This window comes from Diabrotica undecimpunctata, chromosome 1 (assembly GCF_040954645.1).
Source record: "Diabrotica undecimpunctata isolate CICGRU chromosome 1, icDiaUnde3, whole genome shotgun sequence".
NCBI classification, from domain to species: domain Eukaryota; kingdom Metazoa; phylum Arthropoda; class Insecta; order Coleoptera; family Chrysomelidae; genus Diabrotica; species Diabrotica undecimpunctata.
In genome coordinates this window covers 101742249-101752266 of record NC_092803.1, presented here as the reverse complement: position 1 = coordinate 101752266, position 10018 = coordinate 101742249, and the positions used below count along the sequence as shown (strand labels likewise).

Here is a 10018-nt window from a genome sequence, read left to right as displayed (position 1 = left end):
TATTTAAAAGAGTTACAATTAAAATAAAATAACATTGTATACTCGTATACTAAGCACATATATATATACTACTCGTAAATATAGTGTTTATATGTATATATATATATATATATATATATATATATATATATATATATATATATATATATATATATATATATAATTTTATATTTTATTTTGTACAATTATATATTTTTAATTAGTACCACACGTCAATGATTTTTTAATAGTTTCTAACATATGTTAATTTTTTGCATGTGCTTATAGTAAAAATTTAAAATATATGTAGACTAGCCTTGACTGGGTAGAGTACAAGTGCAGTAAGTACCATAATAATTATCTTGGATAAAAATAGCATAGAAACGTTATTGTTAAATAGCGAACATGGTCGAAATTTTTTTATTAGATATACGTAATTACTTCTTAATAGTTTTATATTTTTTGTTTAAAGTGAGAAATAATTTTAAAAATTACAACTAGGTAATTTTTTTTAAATAAACAATGTGCAACACATAATTCATATATTACATAATTCGTATGTACACAAAAGTAAGATTAACACTAAGATTAAAAATGTATATTATATCATAATATATCTTTCGCGTTTAGTATAATTAAACTTATAACTAAGACAAATATTATTATAAAACGGAATATATTCCCTCTTCGAAAAAGAAGAAACGATGACGTCTGCATGGAAGGAGCAGGTGTATAAATATAAAACTTTCAATTTTGGGCGCGTGGTGTACATATGTAGACCATTTTCTTTTATTATTCATTGACATCTGATGTGATAAATTTTTAAAAGGATATTAAAAATAGATTTTTTTATACATATATTTTAACATAAAATTCATTTTAATTAATATACATATATCTGTGTGTAGTTATTTAAAAAAAAAACGGAAAGCATGTTTTTCTACCTTTATTATTCTGGGATAAGTTTTGAACAACAACATAAAATTGTATTGTAAAATGTAATTTTCTGATACTAATACATACTAAGCTTAACTAATATTACAAAATTGACAAAAAAAATCATTTAAAAGTCATGAAAGTGAGCACAAAATAAGTATATATTTAGTCGGTCAAACAGCTAGTGCACATATCTGCCATGTGTTGTTTGTATGCGTAATGGTTGCATTTTACACAAGCTTTTCTTGTAGATTTGTTGCAGGCTCTAGGACAAATATGACAACGTCCTACGTAATTTTCTGGTTTTGCCGTTGGAGCAGGCGGGGCGTCAATTCCAAGAAGAGCACGCGCGCGTCTTCTTAGTTCTACTGGCACGTAGGTGTTAGTTGACCTCGCCTCTATCTGAGGCTTGATCAATTCCCAAGCAAATTGCTCAATAAACTCACTTCTCTTGACTTTGGTTTCAAAGGGATGATTTCCTTTATATACGCAAAGGGCGTTTACACCCGATACATTCAAAAGGTCGAAAAATATTACCATTGGCCAACGACACGTGTTTCTTGCAACATTGTAGTTTACACATAACTGATCGACACAATCTACACCAATTTTAGTTTTGTTATATCGGGTGACGATATCAGGTTTTTTGGAATCCCCTGTTTTTGGATCAATCGCGTTATCGTGGTGCATTGAAGATACCAAAATAACTTGTTTCTTTTGGGACAATAAGACACCAACGTCATATCCTCCTGAAAACCAAAGATAGACGCTTTCTCTTCTCTTTTTTATTAGGCAAGAACTCAGCGGGGATTTCACGCTTATTCTTGCGCATTGTACCGAGATAAGTTAATTTTTTTGATGTAGCAATTTTCTGGTCAATGAAATACTGGTGAACCAATTATCGCCTGTATTATTACGATGAGTTCCCTCTATTGGCTGCACCAATCGTAGTACAATATCTTCAGCAGTATTGCTAACCTTATACGGGCCATCAGGTTGAGTTCCGACATATGTTTCGAGATTGAAAGTGTAAAAAGTTTTTGCCTCAACCAGCGCAAACATCTTTATCCCATACTTCGCTGGTTTATTGGGTATATATTGCTTGGATGAGCAGCGTCCTCTAAAAGCCAATAATTGCTCGCCAACAGTCAGATACGCCCTAGGGATGAAACTATTTTGAAAATTAGCCAAGAAAATTTCGAAAACATTTCTAATGGGTGCTAATTTGTCTAATTCCCTTCTTTCTGTTCGTGTATTGATATCATCAAATCTTAAACAACGGAGTAGAAATCTAAACCGTTTTTCGTTCATAGCGAGGTAACATGATTCGACTCCATTGCCTTTGGAATTATTCCATACTTTGCGAGCGTTTTTTCTTGAACTTCTCAGTGTTCCTATTAAAAACAAAATTCCTATCAAAGCTCTTATCTCCGTTTCATCAGTTAATCTAGCATCCCGTTCCCTACAAAATCGCTCTTTTATGTTCTGAATATATATATATATATATATATATATATATATATATATATATATATATATATATATATATATATATTCGTTGAACAAACTATTATTCGAATGATTGCGTCAGACAAAAAAAGTTTAAGACAGTCAATTGCAAGTATTGCATTGAGGGCATCACGTTTTGGTCCGGGTAAGTATGTTAGAGGATTATGAGAACGCGTTCGCACTTGTACATTACCACAATCCTTTCTCCACTTTGTCGTCATATCCTTACATTTGTAAAATTTGCCATCACCAATTTGTTTATCGTCGCTTTGTAATTCATATTCATCTGATGTGAGTTCTAGTTCTGAGTCAGTCTCATGATCACTTATTTCCACTATATTTTCATTTTCTTCTTCTTCATCTTCCTCATTTTCATCTACTGGGCTCTCGTCTCCACTTGATTCCTCTTCAAACCATCTTAACCATACAGCTGGATCTGTACTACTCTGTGTACGCCTTTTCTTAGAGTCAGACATGTTTCTCTGAAACAAAGAAGAAAAATACTATAAAATTATGTATCAAAATAATGCATGGATTTGTGCAAAAACACAAAATTGAATATTTGACAAATATGAATACATTTCTGAGAAGTATAATTCAAGAAAAAACAACACTTACCTAATTTATGACAAGTTTATTATATAAAAACACTACGTAGGTACTCGAAAAATAATTTCACACTGTTAGGCGCGTGGTCTACAATCGTAGACCAATCGTGTTTACACGTGTCTAAAAATTAGCACTTCACTAGCCTCGCTGCAACAGACATACTGAACTTATTAGTAGGGGAGCCCACGATGCTAAATCGGGATTTACTCGAGCGTCATAGAGACCTATTGGATTGCGAAGCTTAGATGATAAAAAGAAAAAAATCTTATATAATATATACCTTTTCATCGGTGGGGGCAGCCGCTATAGATTTTTAAAAATGTAAAAAAAACTGTTGCATGGACATACTCGAGCGCGTCAGATATTGATATCATCCATGTCCTACGTATTTTTAAGAATGTATGTATGTTAATCTGATTGTTTCCATGATGGGGGTGGTCGTACGTAAGGGTTGAAAATCAAAAAAAAAAAAATTTAATCGAGCGCGTCAGATTTTCTGAGGGGATGTTAAGTGAACCTGATAAAAAGCTCTTATATAATAATCTGACGATTTGGATGTGACGCGAACTCGCGGCCGTTATTAGAATGTGCAAAAAAAAATTCGCCATTTTGAAATACTCAAGCGCGTCAGATTAAGATATATATGGTTCATCTATAAGCCCTAGATGTTGCTGTCTCATAATCTGATGATTATCTGGGGGGGTTCGCCTAATCTGATAATTTAAAGTTTTTTTTTTTATTTTTTTAGATCATTGAACTTAATTAATTGAAAAGCTCAGGAAATAGCATGCAAATAAAAAATCGTATGTTTTTTTTAAGTACAATACTTGTATTTACAAGAAAATAATTATAAACAATGAAATTTTTTTGAGTATTTTTTTTAATTTTCATCTTCATCGGTAGAATCATCTTCTTCTTCTGGCTCGATTTCATCCTCAGATTGCGTATCTGTAACAAGAAATCATTGAAATACTTACAAATATTTTTTTTTATGAATAACCTGTATAATTATTGGGGAAAAAATATACCTAATTCTGGAGTATCCTCAAGAGTATCAGGTGTTATGACTACATCTTCATACGCTTTCGGCAATTGATCACCTGCAAACCAGATCATTTCGAACTTTCCGTCGACTATTTTCCATCCATAGTCCGTTGGTAAAAGATCAATAATTTTTGCATTATGGGCATTACTCCACATACATGCAATGAATCTTGTGCGTAACACTTGTTGGAGTAACTCCGATTGACAGGGTGGCAAGTTGCACGCATCGTAATTCCGGATATTCAAGGAGAAGGGTTGTGATGTGTCCTTTACCTTGTACGTCTTATTGAAGATGACAATCCTGGCTTGATTGACATCGTCTAACTTTTTTAGCCCATACAAGTGGCAAGTAAAAGACTGTATGACGTTTAAAGAATCCTGCAGATTATACTCCTTTGATCCTAAATCCAGAAATGCTTGTTGGAAAGTTTCTGAACTCATCAGAATTTGTAAAGGTTTCTTTTTCCCTCGTCGGTAAAATGCTGGGTTAAAATCGCAACCAGTGAATGCATGCAAAGCTGGAAGCGCCTTCGAAATTTTTGGGCCTAATTTATTGTAGAGAGCAGATACGTCGATATATCGGCGTGCATTGCCAACTCCAATATCCATCCAAACTTCTACTGTTGCTTGCAGGTGTTCCATATTCGCCAACATAATGACTACGATATCAGTATCAGATGTTCTGATAGTAATAGTAGAATCTTCTTTTTGTTGGCAAGCAAGAAATGCTATCTTCGTATCCGCTTCTTCGTGATCAGGGCATGACAACTCATAATTAATGATGCGTGTTACTTTATTATCAGTAACAGAATATTCATAACACAAATCATGTATTATGTAAATTACCTTACTACCGATAATCGCTGCCATCTCCTGATCAGCCCAATGATCGATGAAAAACTTGACAATAGCTTCTTTAAACTTTATATTTTTCAAATCTTTTGTAAAATCTGCTGTTCTTGTTTGTTGAGGACCTGAGATGTGGAATTCCTTGTCATCTACACTGCCACGAAGAGAATGCTCATAGTCTTTGATTGAAGGTGTAAAGTAGCGATCAAATACAATAGCAACTCTACTTGCAGTGTTATTGATAAGGCATTGCAATATCTTCTTTGATACACCTCCAGAACTACGGGGCATTTCTTTAAAAGTATTTAAAAAAAAGAAGCCATCTACAATTAGAAGGTCAATTTGGGATGGCGGTCGCTCCACATCTTCAACTTGTTTCTCTAACTCATGAATTAGTACTGACTTATTAGTCTTGTTTAAAGAACCATCTATATGGCACAGCGATAACGGGATAGGAGTTATAGGAAAACAAAGTACTTTTTCCAGGTCTATAGACGTGTCAAGAGATAAAGCTAATAACTGACCAAATAAGTCCCGCTGCAATTTAACTTCGTGCACTTTTCCACCAATTTTTATTTTTCTTTTCTTCTTGAGATTTGCAAAAGTCAGCACCGTATTTTTTTTTAATGGTTGGTGAAATCTGTCTGAATTTAAATTGCATTCCATTATGAATTGATCTCGCAGAAAAGTTCCTCCAGACACTGTCTTTAGCAAACAGTTTGTAATTTCTGGAGGGGCAGCTTGCCCTGTTGAAATGTTAAACAACTGATCCTTATCAATCGAAAAAGAGAATGGATTAATGGTCTGCAGGACACTGTTTGAAAACGCTTCAATTTGGATGTGTTGTTTTTTCATTCTATCTGGGTGTAGATCAGCAGCAATATCATGGTAGTTTTTGTCAAGTCCTGCACGAGTAAGTACATGAGATATGATTCTTGTTCGCGCCCCATGATTTTTAGCCCAGCGTTGTCTAGCAGCAATTGAATTTGTGATGTTAACGATTCCAGTAAGACGACGAGCAGCATCACCATTTATCGTCTGCTCTAACGTTAAATCCACAGGAATTCGTGAAAAAGGCTTGATGGTTCTTCTGATTCCAAACGATCCTTTAGCCATTTCAGTTCGGAGGCCTGGATGTGTGTTATCTATGTGTTGTAGTAAATTAAGGTAGTACACTAGCCATCGACTGTAGTTGGGTTGATTGTAATAGAAGAATAAGCTGTCGATTTTCGCAATGGTATATACGTACAAATCTAAATCTCCAACTCTAATACTTTTAACGAATAAGTGGTAAAGATTTACAAAATCGATGTACATTGCGTAAAATTGCGCTGTTTTTCCGTGCTTGCCGTCTAATGTGTCTTCTGTATATTTCTCATAAGATTGAATGAGTTGTTGTGTTTCGGTATGCTGAACTTGTGAAGACACGTCTGTATGAGCCAAAAATGAGGTGAGATATTCTAACACTGATTCCCCAACTGTCAATTGTTCGTTTTCCAAAAACGCTTCGAAATGTAATTGCTGCAATGCCAATGAAAATGAAAATGAAATGCTGAAACTGAACCATTAGCGATCAATTCACACTCAGTCATGATATTGCTCAGTCCACAATCTTCAATAAAAGTGCCAAGTGCCTTGAAAAAAGCCATTTCAATATGAAAGGCTCCTAAATGAATAAAAATATTGTCAAATCGTGGAGATTCTTGAGCTTGAATACAATAACTAGTGCGAGCAATAGCTAGATCATAGGTGATCTGGATATAGGGAGCTTGACATTCATTTGAAATATCCTGACTCAATTCTAGAGTTTTCAAGACAGTTGAATTGTTGGTGGGAGATTCATTTATGGGAGTTAGATATGAAACTTTTTGAATTCGTGAATCGTCTACCAAAATCTTGCTGTGAAATCCAACCCACATTGGGGCGTCCGATATTTTATACTTATGTAATAACATCCACGTAATGTCCAGCTGTTTCGACATAGTCAAGTTGTCTGGAGCTTTATTAAGCTCTGAGATATCTAGCTGACTCCAGGAGGTAATTTTTAATTTCTTGGTGAATGGATGCATTTCGAAAGTAACTTCTTCAAAAGTCCTGCGTTTTCGGTTTTTTGTTTTTGTGGTAGTAACGGATAATTCCGAAAAACTACCATGCTCAATCTCTTCGATTGTTAAATTTTCAGGTACACTAGGGCTAGAAGATTCCACAGACACCGGATCCGGATTTTGCACGATATCCTGAAAAATTATCCCCACCGTATCATGCAGAGTATCTTTACCATTTAGGGTTTCTACGAAGCGGTCGAAATTGTCGAATGCGACACCAGTATTCAAATCCGGGCGACGTAGGATATCTTCAGGGCATACGTGAGCACTATTTACCGTTGAAAATGTCAGCTCAGTCTCTAGCTCTTCTAGAGTTGTGTACGAGCAACAATGTCCATATTTTGACAGTATGTTAACAACTTTCTTACTGTTACATAGGCTTTTCACTGCCAGACCAAGGGTAATGTGCTTAGATGTTTTAATTTTGTGGGCAGAAGCTGCGTAAATCAGATCTTGTCCAATGGAAAAAATAGAAAGCTCGTTCTTTTTTTTTTCTATTTTCACGTGCTTTGTTGGATATATGAGAAACATCGCCCCAAATGAAGGATTCCAAAAAATAAGTAAGAAGCTCTGGCACGTTATCGCACTCTCCCATCATCAAATCTTCAGCTGTACAATTTTCAGGCAATTCTCTTCTGGCTGAGTTAAGGACTTCTTCGCGAAGTTGTGTTGCAACTGAACGAATTGTTTCTTTTACTGCCATCGTTTTAAATAAATCCTTGTAAGACAAAATAGTGGCGAAAAATGGAACAATAAACTTTTTCTTCTCAGCGTAAATAATCTTAATCTTTTTGTCAAATGTTTCCATTAATTTTCTTTCTAAGTGACGGTCTGAGAACGAAGAAATAGTAATAGAATCAGACAATAAACCGCTTTGCTGTTCTAACAATTTTTGATATTCTTTTTTTATGTAGTCAAAAAATAAGCATTCATTATTCTTGACCACTCTTTCTTCTAGCATATCACAAATAATAGTATACGCAGTATTGTAAATCTTTTTTTTTTCTTAGAAATTCGCTATTTTCATCCTTATAAATTTCTCGTAAATATTGATCTTTGCAACATTTATGGTAAGGCATTTTGGAATCATCGGAGAAAGAACTAAGTTTTTCCAACATCGATATATCATTTTGTTCCGTGGCCGCATTTTTGACATTCTCTATAGTTTTTAATCTACTGATAGCTAAGCGAACTTCACGACCATGATGCCGTTTACGTTGTTTTTCGCAAATGAAGCAAGTTTGCGATGTTGAATCGTTATGAGCGACAGGCTTATCTGTGTTGAATGAATCATTGAAATCCTCCAAGTCTACTTGAATGTTGCTGTATTCTCCCGCTCTGCAAATTTTTTAACAATAACATAATAAAGCTGAAGATTATATTATGAAATTAAAAGATTGATAAAAGAAATAGATTAGTTCATGTTTTATAATGGTATTAATAGTTATGTTGACGCAAGAAATAATGAAGGAACACCCATTAATTACGTCAGCTATTTTTCGATCATTTTAGACCCCTCCCCCCTTAGGTGACATTTAATGAGATTTACGCTATAAATTATTTAAACTAATTTTTTTTTATTATTCGGGAAAATAACCGTTTCGGTATACTATAGATAATTTATTCAAATTAAATGAAATTTAAAGCAAAAACAGGTAAAAATAGTACATTTCTCAATTTTTCACTCAATCCATGGAGACTCATGTACTTTTTCGATTGATATAATTGGACATATATCATCTGTTATTTAAAATAATTTTTTCTTTAATATTTGTAATAATTTATATTTTTTTAAGATGACGTCAGATTTTCAATTATCCTCCCCTCGGTGTAAGTGAGACTCAATGAGATTCTATTGGACCCCATTTCGAGCTCACATAATTAATGGATGTCCCCTAGGTTTTTTTTTGAATAATGATTTTTTTGGTCTATAAATTTAACTAAAAAAAAAATTCAATAACTTTTTTTTTTAAATATTTACTACATAAAGTCATACTAAAACTCACTCATCTGTTGATGTACCAACAGCCTCAGTAGATGTGGAATCAACAGTAGCATATGATTTGGAGCACTCTCCAGAAACAGGAACTTGTGACTCAGAACACTCTCCAGGAACAGAAACATGTGACTTGGAGCACTCTCCAGAAACAGGAGCATGTGATTCTGAGCTATTCCTCTGAACTTCTGATGCATTATCATATTCCACTACACTTTGCTGTTGTTGCTGTTGTAAATACTGAAAGTCTGGTGGTATTTTTATTGCAGTAAATAATTTGTAGCACTGTGCGTGATAGACTTCATGTAATGAAGATTCTTTCGAAAGTTCAAGATTATCGTATCTTGTTCGGGATTTTCTGAAAACCGGTTTGCTTCGACGATATTCTAAAATATTTATACATTTTTGTAATGTGTCTAATGTAAATTTAATTGTTTTTTGCAAATTAGCTTCACCACAAAATACACACTTTATATTATTATCACTCATAGTAAATATTTATAAACTTAAATTCACCTTACTTATGTTAAAATCACAAAATGAGCAAAAACGTTGGAAATACGTTGTAAACAATATCATGCCACAAACGCGTTTGTGTGATCAGCTGTCATGGCGTCATGGCAACAGAAACCAGAGTGGGGACGGTATGAGAGATAGAGAAAGAGTGAGAGAGGAATAGAAACGCGGAGAGGGGAATATAGGCATCACGTAGCTGCACGTATTAAACTTTATCGATGAATTTTTATTACTTCGGCTTGTGGAAATCGTCAGATTATATATTTTTTGTAATTCTTCAATTATTCCCTTCAAAATAAAAAAAAATTTAGCCACGCTCGAGAATGTCGAGATGACGTTTTTTTTTACAACTTTATCGCCCTCCCCCTTCTTTGCGTTACTCTCAAATTGTCAGATTAGTGGAATATACACTCTTTAGCATGTAACTAACTCACCCTACCTTAATCTGACGCGCTCGAGAATTTCAGATGATCAA

General features: G+C 34.1%; 2 protein-coding genes across 5 annotated transcripts in view; one reads left to right on the top strand and one right to left on the bottom strand.

Annotated features, from left to right (window-relative positions):
• The window catches only part of LOC140451697 (adenylate cyclase type 6), a 3083308-nt gene that overhangs the window by 56200 nt on the left and 3017090 nt on the right, over positions 1 to 10018 (top strand). The window lies entirely within an intron of this gene.
• Positions 3873 to 9489, bottom strand: LOC140439762 (uncharacterized). Of its 2 annotated transcripts, none has more exons than XR_011950727.1 (2): positions 9038 to 9489; positions 3873 to 3981 (listed from the first exon to the last, which is right to left on the bottom strand). XR_011950727.1 is itself a non-coding variant. In XM_072529905.1 (2 exons), the coding sequence occupies exons 1-2, from the start codon at positions 4516 to 4518 to the stop codon at positions 3914 to 3916; spliced, it is 525 nt and encodes a 174-aa protein (XP_072386006.1). In that variant the 5' UTR covers positions 4519 to 4554; the 3' UTR covers positions 3873 to 3913. The 2 variants fall into 2 exon arrangements, 1 of the variants encoding a protein (XP_072386006.1); XM_072529905.1 differs by lacking the exon at positions 9038 to 9489 and adding an exon at positions 4062 to 4554.